The sequence below is a fragment of the Sinohyriopsis cumingii genome, chromosome 6, assembly GCF_028554795.1.
Source record: "Sinohyriopsis cumingii isolate HCF-2022 chromosome 6, ASM2855479v2, whole genome shotgun sequence".
Lineage (NCBI taxonomy): Eukaryota > Metazoa > Mollusca > Bivalvia > Unionida > Unionidae > Sinohyriopsis > Sinohyriopsis cumingii.
Genome location: NC_142966.1, coordinates 154,913,202 through 154,927,560, shown reverse-complemented (window position 1 = coordinate 154,927,560; position 14,359 = coordinate 154,913,202). Strand labels below are relative to the sequence as shown.

The 14,359-nt window shown below is 38.5% G+C and overlaps 1 protein-coding gene across 1 annotated transcript; it reads right to left on the bottom strand.

Moving 5' to 3' along the window:
- Positions 1-1,127: 1,127 nt before the first annotated feature.
- On the bottom strand, positions 1,128-3,989 carry LOC149798316 (perlucin-like protein). Its single transcript, XM_089963454.1, has 3 exons — positions 3,546-3,989; positions 2,163-2,345; positions 1,128-1,461 (listed from the first exon to the last, which is right to left on the bottom strand). The coding sequence occupies exons 1-3, from the start codon at positions 3,823-3,825 to the stop codon at positions 1,238-1,240; spliced, it is 687 nt and encodes a 228-aa protein (XP_089819580.1). The 5' UTR covers positions 3,826-3,989; the 3' UTR covers positions 1,128-1,237.
- Between the last annotated feature and the right edge of the window lie 10,370 nt (positions 3,990-14,359).

Here is a 14,359-nt window from a genome sequence, read left to right as displayed (position 1 = left end):
AAAGAAAAAAAAGATTCAAATGCCAGAAAGAAAATGCAATTAGATGGAATTAAGGGAAAGAACCTTCCTCGCTTGCACAAGTTCAGGTTTTGGTGTTATCAAAAATTATCAGGATAGTACTCTTTAAAGTGGGCAAACCTACCTAGAATTCGCATAGGACAAAGAATAGCGTTTTAATAGGTGGTGTTCAGCCAAAGAGGCCGACTAATATAATTCATTAATTGGAGAGTTCAAGGAATGCACAAGTAGTGACTTGAAAGACCAACCCTGAAGAGAAATATTTCGTACTGTAGAAAATGCTGCTAGTACAACTTACCACTATTCCTTGGCTCGCAAAGTTTCATTTGTCAAAAGGAATAATGACAACTAATGTATTACTGGACAATCAGAATAATTATATAGAAGTTGAGTTTAAAAAAGCGAACAGTGCAGTGATCCAGTTGTGAGGAAATGTATATATAAATTTTGTGAGGATGTATGTGCATATATGTGCGTTACATTAATAATGGATAACTCAAGTTGAAATAGTTAAACATGTTTCCGGATACGATGACGGTCGTGATTTATTAATTGGGTTGCACGTGCGCCCTGTGTTTCACATTCTTATCTGCCACCGAGTGTAGACTTCGCCAAGTGATCAATCCTGGGACAAGATCGTACATAACCCGACTTTCAACCACCTAATACGCATAATACAACGGGGACAATACATTATATATACACACTTGATCGGTCGTGGATAGGCAGATGCTAATTTTGTTTCTAAGTCTATGTGTGTATAATGAGTACATAGTTAGAACATAATAGCACAGAAGAAATTGTATTGACTAAAAAAATTGCCAATACATTTGTACGTGTTCACTTTAACAAACAAATCTCAAGTTTTAATTGAACATTATAATATTTATAGAACTTTAAACGCATTTCATCAGCATTGTAACATTTTTCTATTATGCACACGTTCACAATATTCAAAAATATCCTTGTCCTCTGCTTTCAACTCTAAATGCCTAAATCTCAAGCAATATAACAATAAAAGTTGGAGACAAAACTAGTACCGTTTCAAACGATTTTGTTCACATGAAAAACTTTTAAAACTGAAAAAAATTGTCCACACTGATGCATACTACGTGGAGGAGTATTTTCAGTTTATTATATACGTGAAACAAATGCCACACACTGAACGTTTCGTTTAAGATTATACGAACTCATTTCATCGACGAGTCATACCTAATGTTTACAAAACAATCTGGCAAATAGAGTTCATTTTGTTAGAGCAATCTTCATCGTTTAATTTATAATCGTAGAACTTTTGTAGGTCACCACAATGCTCCTTACTTTGCTGATTGTCGGGTTGAGTTGTTGCCCATAAAGATGGGCTAATCGATTCACCATTCAGCCATTTCCACTGTCCGAACGATGAAATGTCCGTTGTACCGACCCACACGTGACTGCATTCATCTAAGTACGAAAGAACATAAAGGTTATCAAATAGTCAACAGTGTTAAGGTATATAGGACAGTAGGTACAAGTAAATGATGTCAAACTCGCAAAAAAATCTCGTTATCGCGATTTTCACTCACAAGCATCCGTTTTAAGTAGCCATGATGTACATTGAACATATTATATCTGATGTCAAGTAAAAAAGAAATGATTACTAAATAAATAAATGATTGGACTTTGTCACATTAACTAGGTTTTTCTACAGGTGCTACTACACTTTACACAGATGCAAGGTTATCCATTAGTCTATTTAGACTATAAATCATCTCAAATGCATCTGATGGTCGGTCGAAAAATTTGCTTTTGCTCGCACGATATACGACCACATTGATGTAAATGTAAACGCATGAATGTGATAAGCAGCTTTTAAGTCCAAGTCTAACACGTCTCTTTCCATATTTTGATCTGAAAAGTCTTTACGAGATTTTGATGACGTACCGATAAAACCTACATGTACACATTGCATGCACACTTTCTTTTAAATGCATCCAATATTTAGTCAAGACCATACTATAATATTACAATAATGTTACTAATTATAATACCAAGGAGAAGAATTATTAGAAGTGACGTTGAAGATTGAGACCAAGACGCTGAAGACAGATTCAAGAGGAAGAAATAGAATAGAGGCTGAAAATATACTGCTGCCGATACTTTACTTGATTTCGATCGAGCCACATCTCTGAAGAAGTTAAAGTTGCTTTCCTTCAACATGATCAAGTCCCCACCTTCTTGCTGACAGACTTGTCTGGCTTCAGACCAGGTTTTACATTCTCTGTGGAACCTGTAGCAGAAGGTTTCTTGCTTGAAATACTCGTACCCAAACCGACACGGATTACTGCCTGAAAAAAAGGATATTTTTAAATCGTAAACCATAAGTTTTAATTATTGGCTTCCACTGACCATACGGGTATTGCACTTTTTGCTGCAAAGCCGTTACTGTAGTGGGCGTATACAAACTTTATCGAGGTGGTGCTTCCTTTTAAATAGTCATGTTTAAGGGCTGTTGGCAATGCACGATTCAATACATGTTGGTGGGAGACTATGCTCTGAAGAAATGGAGAAAGATGGTAATTATGCCTCGTTTTTAGTAAAGCATACAACGTTTAGCACGAGTGTGTGAAATCATCCTTTTTTGCCAACAAATTTTGATGCAGTTTACAGCATTGTGGAGTGTAATGAAATATAAATGCAACTTATGAATACATTTAGTGGCAAGAACTGATTTTGTATAAAGCTTAAGAAATTTAATGACGTTTTATCTGCAAACGTTTGCAACTAAAATGGATTCTGGTTTAGTCTTGAACAATCCGACAAACATCACAAAAATGGTACGACTGCCTGAACTGACCATACACAGTAATTTATGATGAAGGCTATAGTAATGCACTATGTATTTGGTAATTATTATGACAATTGTAGTCCCAAACAATATCATGCTCCCCAAAATGAACAGTCTGCAATATGCATATACTCTGCTCACGTGTCTATGTACATCCGGAGCAAACTTGTCAGAATTCGTAATTCAGTAGCATAAGCATAAAGTCTTTCACTGTACGTTTACATATTCGACACCGTAGAATCCATTGCAAAAAGCACATGCATATATACATGTCATTTTCACATAACTAAGCATGGTGCTTGCCTCGTACATTGTATGCAATGCCCAATGTATATACACAACGTTTAACTCCTTGCATCTTGCTTAAGTCTTCATTAAAGATAAAATGAAGTAGCTCAGTACTATCAATGCCGTGATCAGTTGATCGTAAAATAGAAGACGAAATAGTCTATTTAATCTCATAGGCACGTTTTCAGCCAAAGAAGGTTGTCCCTGTCCCTGAACATTCAAATGTGTACAATGCGAATTGTGTGGCAAAACCGCACCCACACACCTATTAAGCTGGCTGTGCATTATGCGTGGGTAGGTTAGGGTGCATGGTATATACATTTGGACCAGACGTATACGCGCCTGTAGACGGTAGGTCGAATTATGACAGTAATTTTAAGCAATCAATTAACATAAGAACATGTATACTCACTTATATTGGCTAATTTCGGCAATGCACCATCAAGTTTTCTTTCCAAGTTTTCAATTCTTGTTGTCATCGCTTTATATTGTTCATTGGAAGTGGCTGTACCTTGGCTCGTCGCAATGCACACGTTTTTTACGGCATTTGTTACGTCTTGCTGAATGATTTTTTGACAGAACGAGTCTCCGAAAAATATATCCACACTGTAATCATTTGCAGCATTGGTGACTGCATTTGTTACCCACGTCAACTGGGGAAGCAGGATCAATAAAATAAATGGAATTATCATTCTGATTATTAACGACGTCCCTAAAGCAAAATAAAGTGATCAGTAATGCCTATTCCAGTTATGTACCGCACACCGACTTGCCAGTGAACAATCAACAAAAATACCACTACTGTTCTTTAGTAGAGAGGGAAATATAAGTGTCAGGGAATTGTGTGATGCAAAGGTTTCATGCTTTAAATATGAACGAAAATACAGACGGGTTTCTTTGCTGCGTACAGCGTTACCTTGCGGCACTTTAGTTTTTGCATTAGCTATTTCAAAATACCGAGTTTGGTTCACCCACTGCTGCACGAGCAAAGTGCTTGCAGTGAGAAACCCGATTCCTTCAAATTTCATGACTGTGGATTTAACCATAACCAGGACACGTGTAGAGTAAGTCCTCGTACTTTGACATACATATGAGCTTTGTCATCATTTTCACTTTACAGATGACTTCTTGAACAAAACAAAAAGCCTACATGGCAAAACACCTTACAGCGGGCTCTATCTAATAAAACCAGGTATTGATTGTGTTCAAAAATGTATACTCCAATGACTTGTACAGAAGAAATCGTTAATATTTTTTAGATGAATAAGAAGATTCATGTAAATACACGCATTAGCTATTTGTTCAATAAAATTACGTCAAATACACTCTTGCACATCAATACATACATTATTACATACATGATCATAAACAGCAATGGCGGCTTCAGGTGGAACCTAGTTGAATGGCTCAGTAGAATTTGGCAGCTAAAAGTTGTGCAGCGAAATGGTGCACAATTGTCAGGATGATATGCGAATATTGAAGGAAGGTGAGGTATACACTGTTTCTGGTTGATCATTATAAATTTTTGAAATAAATATGTATTTTTCCATTTAGAATTCTTGGATGATGGAGTATAGAGAGAACTTTAGTGTTGGAGTTTTGAGACATTCCCCATCTTTTATTTTGTTTACTCGTTGCAATGTATTTACTTCTTGCTTAGAATGCACGCCAGCTACCTCACTAGTAATGTTCATTAATTACCTTTATTAGTATGGAAAAGCTAGCACATAGTAGTAGTGAGTTATAGCTGTAAGTGAGTAATTATGAATAATAGCGAGTAATAACTGTCAGCGTCACAGATGAGTAGTGAGAAAAATCTAGTGCAAACAAAATTACCTACAATAATGAGTGGGAAAAAAAAAACAACCGACGTAACAAAAGAACAAAAAATAGCACAGTAGTTCCCTTATGGAAGCATCTGACACTAATTGGAGTGATGCAGGCTTGAGTGCACTTTAGACGGACTTGAATGATGAAATTAAGAAAAGCATCATGAGGGATTATTTCAATAGCAGATTTCACACGCTGGCATATTTAAAAAAAAATGTGACCTTGCAAAACATGTCTCAATTCTTGTGAGGGAATTATTAGAGAACGTGGAGGAAGATCTGAGAAGAGAGATGGTTGTATAATATGAAAGTGTAGTAAAGGAGAGGACGGGAGAGTTGATGGATATGATTGATTCACTGGAATTTGAGAACCACAAAGTGCAAAAATTACAAGCGGTAAAGAAGGAGAATGACAAGATGAGATGAGGAGTGACATGAAAGGCTCAGTTATGAGATGAAATCAAGCTGATACAAATTCAAATGAGATCTAACAATAATCAAGGAAGCTGAATTTTAAAGTCTAATGTCGGAAAGATGAAAATGAAAGTCCAATAGAGAGAATTCCAAAATTGGTGAAGGAAGTCACCAAGATCAGTTTAGATAACAGAGACATAGTGGTGATGCGTAAGATCTCCGGTCGACAGGGACAGCTACAGCCAGCGGTTGTCAGATTCTGAAGATTGGATTGTAAAATTCCAATTATCAGGAAGCGGTAGGATTTCCAGAAAAAATAAAGGAATTAGACTGGTGGAAGACGTGACCAGAATGAACACTGCACTTGTCAATAAATTAGCCAACCACCCTCATATTGAAAGAGCATGTTTAATGTTTTTGTATATGTTAGAACCAAAAAAGGACAAAGGATACAATTTTATGAGCTTATGAAATTGACCAAAAAAGTATGCGGAAGTTTTATTTCGCTGCATAATATGTTTGATTAATATAATAATAGTTTGCTTATTTTATGGAAATGATTTTCTTTTTTATTTTGGGGGTTATATTTACCGATTTATTTATTTCCTAGTTAATTCATTATCTCATTATTTTCTTCATCGACTCTGTAATTAATCCATGGATCCATTATTTCCTCATTCACGGTATCTTATCGTTCCTTAATCAACTCATTCACCAATTCATAATAGAATTTCATTCATATGTACATTTGCTTAATCATTTAATCATATTTTCAAAACTACCTATCCACAATAAAATTTAAGTGACGTCTTACGGCTCTTTTTTTCTCCCTATAACCACATCGAAATCTACATAGAAACTCATTCGTATTTTTCTGATTCAGTTTTTTCCTCTTTCGTTTATTCCTCTACTCGTATTTTCTGTGCTTGTTGGTGCACAAAATTAATTTATCGCCTGAAAGTTCAGTTGGAGACGCATAGGAATGACCTCAGGTGGATTCGTTTCACTTGTTGTCCATTGATTATTGTATTAATATTTAACAGCCAAATTTACAATATGTGCTGTAATACCATTGAAGGTTTCATGATGGATGTATGTATTTTGTGCGAGTGTGAGTGCCATGTACATGATGAGTTCGAGGTGACACTTACTTTATATATTCCTACAAAAGAATTAGTACACGTAAAATTCTACTGCATTATGAATGATAATATGCTAATTTTATCTATGAATGTTATAGGCCTGCAACTTCCAGTATGTAAAGCAAACAGAAAAATGTATATATTAAACACAAGAATGTCATAGTAAAAAGACAGATGAAGAATATTGAGCTGCTGCATGGGGATGAATATGTATATTCAGCCATCAAAATAGTGATGGGGTCTCAATATTCTTTAGAAATACTTCTGAACTTATGATCAATAGAGAAAGATTTGACAGTCAGGAGAGATCTTTTGTAATAGATATTACAAATAATGGAAATAGAATAACTCTCATAAATATGAGGGTAAAACCATGCTAACCCTAGCTTTCTTTTTTTACAAATCTAATGGAAGAAATATTAGTATTTGAAATTTCATCTGTTATGATGTGTGGAGACTGGAATACTGTAAAAATACATAGATTTGAATCCTTTCAATATTTTACATGACAAACATCAACAGTCTACAGCAGCAGTCTAAGACCTGAAAAACGAACGGGAATTAATCAAGCCCTGGAAAGATTCTAATCGAGGCTTAAAGAAGATGTATACCTGGAGGAAAGAAATCTCATTTGAAACAAAGTAGATTAGATTACTTTCTTGAATAGACTGATATTTATTCGAATAAATCTGCTGCACTTATCTTACAGGGTATAGGACTGATCATTCAGCTATTATTTTGAGTGTGGCTTTTTCAGCGTGTCCAGGGGGAAAAAGATATTGGAAATTTAGTGCTCAACTGTTGAGGGATAGTAATGATGTTGACTTGGTAAAAAGAAAGTGTATAGCCGATACTTTAAATGAATATTAAGTGGGGGGGGGAATAAAGTAGACTCTTTTCATGTTTCTCTTTCATGTTATGATCAAATGTTGTTTGAAACTTTGAAAATAAAAATAAAAGATCTGAAATTATAGATTGGTATATGAGGAAAACCAAAAAAAAAAAACCGGGACAAATTACAGAAAATTGAACAGGAAATATCAGAAATTCACGGGGGATTGTCGGATTATATAGATGGGGAAGCCCTGGAAAATTTAGGGGAAAAAATAAAACAGGACTAGAAGAATCGTGGACAAATTACACAGAAGGTTATAAGATCCAAATATCGAAAAGTTATATTATGTCAACAATAAAATAAATAAAATCATTTTAGATGATGGAGCAAATATATCAGACCATAAATAAATCGCAAAAGCCCCTCCCCCCCCCCCCGGAAAAAATAATTGGAATCATACAAAAGGAGAATTGCTCAGCTCGATGCTAATGATATTCAAAATCCTCAAAATGGATTTTTCAATCACAATATTAAACGTAGTCAAGAGGAAAGAGAATCATGCTAGGGTCTACTCACACCGAATTAATATAGCATGTTTCTAAAACGGATGGAAAATGGAAAAATCCTGGATATGATGGATTTACGGCACAGTTCTATAAATACTTTTGGAAGACGATTGGGGGATTTCTATGCGGATCAATAAATTATCGATATGCTATAAGAAAACATTTAGATTTTTTAGACTCAAATGAAATGATAAAACGAAAAACCGGATGCAACGATTTGTTGAAATACTTTGCATTAATATCCAAAATTAAAACACTTTTTTTGAAAATATCCAATCCGGCTTGTCTGAAGAAAATTTTCGTATGACACCTCGCAAAGCTCTGATCAGGAGCTCGATCTGTTTGGGATATTCCATCGTTCTGGTCGGTTTGAGAATAAAATTAATACTGGGATGGAAGAGACGGGTCTGACATAGATATGGGGACCCATGGGTTTCAAATGTAGACATTTGACTCTTTGAACGATCGCATCATTTCGCGGAGAAGGAGGGGAAGTAAATAAGAGGCAGAAACGTGATTTATTGCCTCGCACAGTAGCTGAAGTCTTGGCTCAAATCCATGCCAGTCATTTTGAAGATGACACGAGTAAGCCATAATCCACTCCCAGAGAGTCTACACCCAAACAAAGTCTACCATTAACTCCTCAAAAGTTCTACCACATTCGAGAGACTGAAACGCGCTCCTCTAGAAAATTTAGAACGACAGCTTATACGTACACGATGGAGTTTAAAGATTTCAAATCCGACTTACCGCTGAAGAAAGCAGAATGGTTCATCACCGAGGTGCAGGATTCTTTGTCAACTACACTGAAACGACAATGTGAAGCCAAAGAAGACGATCGCTTGAGACTTTCCATTCATCACTACAGTCTGAAGTCCCCCGTTTGGATCGAGTTTAGCAGCCCAGATATATTTAGCCGGTGTCATCGTAGTCGGTCGAAGTATGCCGACAAGAACGACACGGTATAACGAAAAAGAGCCTGACAAACTATTCAAAAATCGAACTATGCTAAACAACGAAGAGAAGCAGAACTCCTGTTACAGCAAGTGGACCTATCCAAAGACACATCCTGTGGCATTCCTGGAGTGCAAAAATTGCACGACGTCTTGGCTCCACGCTGCACCTTGAAAGTGCACCCTCAAGAAGGGTGCGAACCTTTGTTGTTTCGAGGAAAGATTTCACGGACGGAAAATATATTCACTTCTATCATCACGGTGAACATTTCGATGCCATTACCAGTATCAGCGCATTCCTGGGATAGAGTTATTACTGTGAGAAATGTGAATATGGTTATAACAATCGAGAGCAACACAAACATTGTGGATCGAAATGTGAGGGATGTTTGGCCTCTAAGCCCTGTCTGGACGAAGAACAACGACGAGTGCATTGCCCTGCATCTCAGCGCACGTTTGTCAACCCTGTATATTAACACCATCTGAAGACGCAAGGTTCACAGCAGAAAAGTGCTTGTAAACTGCTGAGATTGTGCCCTACTTGTGGATAAGGCATACATACCGATAATGCCAAGGGACACGTATGTTCAGAAAGAAGCGATCTCACATTTGTCACCAAATCGTGGACTTGGAACACGAATGCTACATTCAAAAATACCATTCCAAACAAGAGGAGAAAGGTGACCAGACGAAAGGGAATTTCATCTTTTTCGATTTCGAATGCATGCAAGAGACCGACATTCACATTCCTAATTTCTGTGTGGCTCATCGATCATGCGAGAAGTGAATCCAAGAGCCTATATTTATTCATTGCCCTCACTGCAGCAAGATTCCCGGAGGACGTGAAAAAATATTTCGGTGATCGAACTCCATAGCCGATTTCGCCCAATGAGTGTTAGACCCATCTACGAGACGTGGAGCCAAGAGTACATCGAACATTACGGAGATTGTCATCGCCATGCCAGGGTGGTGGCTCACAATTTCTCAGGATACGATGAAAAATTTCTTCTCAGGTCCTATACGGAACAAAGTACCCAACGTCCTAAAGTGACTTTGAACGGAGCCAAAATCATTTCTATGGACGTGGTACAAGTAGAGTTTAAAGATTCGATTAGTTACTTGGCCATGCCTTTGAGTCGAATTCCTAAACCGTTTCGATTGACAAAAATGACCAAATGCTATTTTCGACACTTTTCAATACTGAAGCCAATCAACACGCCGCTCTACCCCTTTTGCCCGTGGCTCACTACTACGACCCCAACAACATGCGCACCGAACAACGGCAAGCTTTCTTTGCTTGGTACCAGACTCACGCCTAAGACCCCTTCGACTTTCAGGAAGAAATGCTCAAGTATTGTCGTTCTGATGTGGACTTTGTACGGAGTTGCTGTAAAATATTTCGAAACTGTTCATGGAACACTCAGGGATAAATCCTTTGAGAGAAGCCTGCACCATTGTCAAAGCGTGTTCCTTAGTGAACCGCCAACGACTCATGCCCGAAAACACCCTGGCAGCCATCATCCTCTCAAACGATGAACTTTGTCAAACGTCAATACTCGATAAAATTCCTACGCTGGCTACATTTCTGTGACAATGTAAACAAATGGATTCAACATTTCCGCAGAGGAGGAGGCGAAAAGACCATCGGAACGTATTCAGTGGATGGCTGGAACTTAGAAAACCCCAATAGCATATATGAATTTAACGGATGCTTATTTCGCGGATGTCCCATCTGCTACCCTCAACGTGACACTATTAATCAGTTTTTACAACGGACCATGGAAGACTTGTGCCAGGCCACTTGTCAGCGGCGTTTGAAGTTAGAACATCAAGGATACCAAGTGGTAAAAATGTGGGAAAACGAGTACGATCACTGTTTGAAAACCGATCCCGAGTTTAAACGCGTCGTGGAAAGTTACAAGCTGGTGGACCCACTGAACCCGATTAACAATTTGTACACAGGACGGATAAATACCACCTATTTGTTGTACCAAGCCGACGAGGAGGAAGGAGAAGAAATCAAATACTTGGACGTGTGTTCGCTGTATCCTTACGTGTGCAAATATTGCCACTTTCCCTCAGGGCACCCACAATTGCAGAAGGAACACATCGACCCGGAAAACATTCGACAATACGAAGGATTTATTAGTGTGTGTGTGTGTGTGTGTGTGTGTGTGTGTGTTTATGATTATGATTTTTAACGTTACTTTAACAATTTCTCAGTCATATCGCTACGATGTCTGCAGTGTGGCAGTTTATAGTGATGTATAGCACTGGGGCATCATTTCGCAGTCACATTATCCTGACACCAGGCCGACCAGTCCTAACACTAACCTCTTAATGCTGAGCGCCAAGCTGTTAGTAACATTTTTGTAAGTCTTTGGTATGACTCAGCCGGGGTTCGAACCCACGACCTTCCGCTTCCGAGGCGGATTGATTATTATAAAGTCTTGCCTCCAACGGACTTGTACCATTGCGTTTTACCTCACCATTGCCAAGGAAAACTGATGTTTCCTTAGTGCCTTACTTGTGCCGAAACGTGCGACCATAACCGACATTGTCAGCACACCCAGGAAGAACAGGCCTTCATGGGAACGTGGGTCAGCGTGGAATTGTTTAAAGGTCTGGACATGGGAAACAAATTGTTAGAAGTGTACAGTGTTTGCCACTTTCCCAAGACAGAAAAATACCACAAGGGTTACGGGACTCAGAAAGACATTTCCGCGGACTACGTGGATGTCTTTTTGAAACTGAAACAAGAAGAAAGCGGCTATCCTTCCTGGCGCCACACACCAGAAGACCAAAAGAAATTCAAATAGAAATACTGGGAGCAGGAAGTGGTCACTTTAGACCACATGGAGAAAAACGAAAAAAGGCGATCGTTTGCCAAAGTGATGTTAAATCAGAGATGGGGAAACTTTCCGGTGCAAGTGCCGCATACACAAATTTACACCTTGTCGCGGGCCGCATAGTTCATTAAGTAAAATAATTAATAGTTGAAATAGCAAAAACAAAAGGTTTTTCTAAATAACATCTAATTAATTTTCAGTTGTTAATATGTTGTTGATATTTGAAAACTTAAACTTAAACTTCAAAAGAAGCACATTTATTTGATAAACAGAGTAACATAAATAGAGTCAGTGCGAATGACGACTTGTTCCTAGGCCGCATAAGAACCTACCCGCTACTTCCAGATGATTCATGACAAAAGTAAATACATGAAACACGTGTACGTTGCTCGTGAGGACCTGATTTTAGTCAATTACGAAGAAGAACTTTATAGAAGCCCCGACGTAATAGAAGCAGACGAATTTGGAAATGTCATCATTGCAATTTACGTTACAGCCCACAATCGCTTAAAATTGTACGAAGTTTTAGATCTGTAAGGAGATCGCGTTCTGTACTTTGACAATGACAGTTGCATATACATCGATCGACTGGGTCACCGGCACCCTCACGTCAAAGGAGACGGTGTGGAGCCTGGGCGGACGAGCACCCCGACGACAAGATTCTAAGTTTTGCTTGTGGCGGTCCCAAAAATTACGGTTACGAATACCGGGACAAGCAAGGGCAAGTGGTGCACACCGAGTGTAAAGTGAAATGATTGACTCTCAATTATCGCACCAGTCGAGTGATGAATTTCGTCGTGCTGAAAGAAGCTTTCTAGTCTGCACAAGATGAAAACTTTAAAGTGACCACCTACGAACCGCACAAGATTGTACGTTTACCCACTCACCAAATCGTCAGTCGCCTTGACCTTTGTAAAAAGTGTATCAAATCGTGTACCTAAAGAGCGTTCGGTTTCCAATCACTTCACTTTGCCGTAAGGACACGTCGATATTGGTCAGCATATCGAAAGGTACAACGCCCAAGACCGATAGTTCATTGTAACTACCAAGACCAAGTGAGAACGATGAATACTTGTAAACAGATATCATTCAATTTCGATGTTTCTCAAGTGGAGTGCGATGCTCTGCCTTGCATTGAGAGCGATGCCGTACGCTGTAACATCAGCGATTTAGTATCACACATGGGAACTTTCCTATGACTACTACTACCACTACACCTACCATAGAAAGTGATGCTGTATATGTCAAACCTGACGGATGCGAAAGAGATGCCACTCGTCACGGAACACTTTATCACTTTACTGGTTTTAAATGTCATTGTCATCCTTCACGTGAAACCATGCAAATACCACCCTACGGATGTCATGCAACCCTGAGCAAATTCCTACGGATTTCACCCTACCATCATCGAAATGAGCCTGTGAAAGACGAATATTTGTTCCCTGTTAGTTTGCCTGAATACTGCAACTGTGAAAGTCGATTCCAAGGAAAATGCCCTAAATATCTGAGGGGACCTACCGCTGAACAGAGCCGGATTTTTCTACTTGGGCGAAGAGGATAAAGGCATGTGCTTCAGTTGCGGTGTGTCATTTCCCGAGTGGAAGCAGAAATATTCGACTTACCTGGGACATGCTCGACGGTCTCCGCATTGTCACTACCAACCTTTTGTGGGACCCTAGTCATTGAGGTGCAATACCATGTCGTTTAAGAAATCGGCTTGGCTAGGGGTCAAACGATGGACAACATCTAGACAACTATTTCAACCCCATTAAAAATAATATTCAAGGATTACCAAGCGAATTGCAAGAGAAAATCTACAAGGAAGTTTTGCAGAGACTTGCTAGAGCAAAATCTCAATTGGTTACTGAGGAACTTTTCTGTCGAGAAATTCACAAGAAGAAATTGACAAAAGTCAACAAACTAGTCAGATTTCTCTGCATCCTCCAATTATTCTGCTTTAGACCATTTACATTAGAAGATTTTATTACCAGTCTTGACCGTTACCCTAAATGATACTAGTCAGACATTACTATGTCCTTAAAATTTTTGCTTTAAAATAACATTTTAAATAAAATAAGAACAACTAGAAGTGACCCCAACGTGGGTCATAAATACTGACTGACATGATCATGGATACTTTACAAGAAAATATTCTTGGTTCGCCTGTGGAGTTGAAAGAACACGTTTTCCGAGAGCTGGTCAAAATACAAGTTAAACGCAAAGAACAACTGCATCCGTCAGGTCACCGATGTTGAAACCAGTGGTACCTGAAAGATATAAGAGGACTGATTCAGATGAAAGCGTTCCAGTGGTACGATATTGTTAAATTGGATGTGGGCGAGAAAGATTGGTTTATTGTGACTGCTTCCTTTCACTACAAGGAAGACATGCTCCAACGAATTCCAGAAGAAGATTTAGAGGATTAACAAAATCTTTTGCACAATGTAAGCTTAGCCCAAGAGGAAACTCTTGAACGGAGTGTGATGTGCAAGTTATTGACTAAACTATTTAGGTTTGCCACGGGAGTACGATCATCCCTGTGCAGAAAGTACATTCATTACCTCCGACAAAAAAGAGGTACAAAAACGGGCTACCATGCCACGACCTTTATCAGTGTTGATACAACGGATTCCATGGA

Coding starts and splice junctions, on each gene's coding strand:
- LOC149798316 (XM_089963454.1), bottom strand. CDS start 3,825: ATGATAATTCCATTTATTTTATTGATCCTGCTTCCCCAGTTGACGTGG. Junction 2,346..3,545: donor GCCGAAATTAGCCAATATAA/GTGAGTATACAT, acceptor CCTTTTTTTCAG/GCAGTAATCCGTGTCGGTTT. Junction 1,462..2,162: donor TGTGGCTCGATCGAAATCAA/GTAAAGTATCGG, acceptor TTTCGTACTTAG/ATGAATGCAGTCACGTGTGG.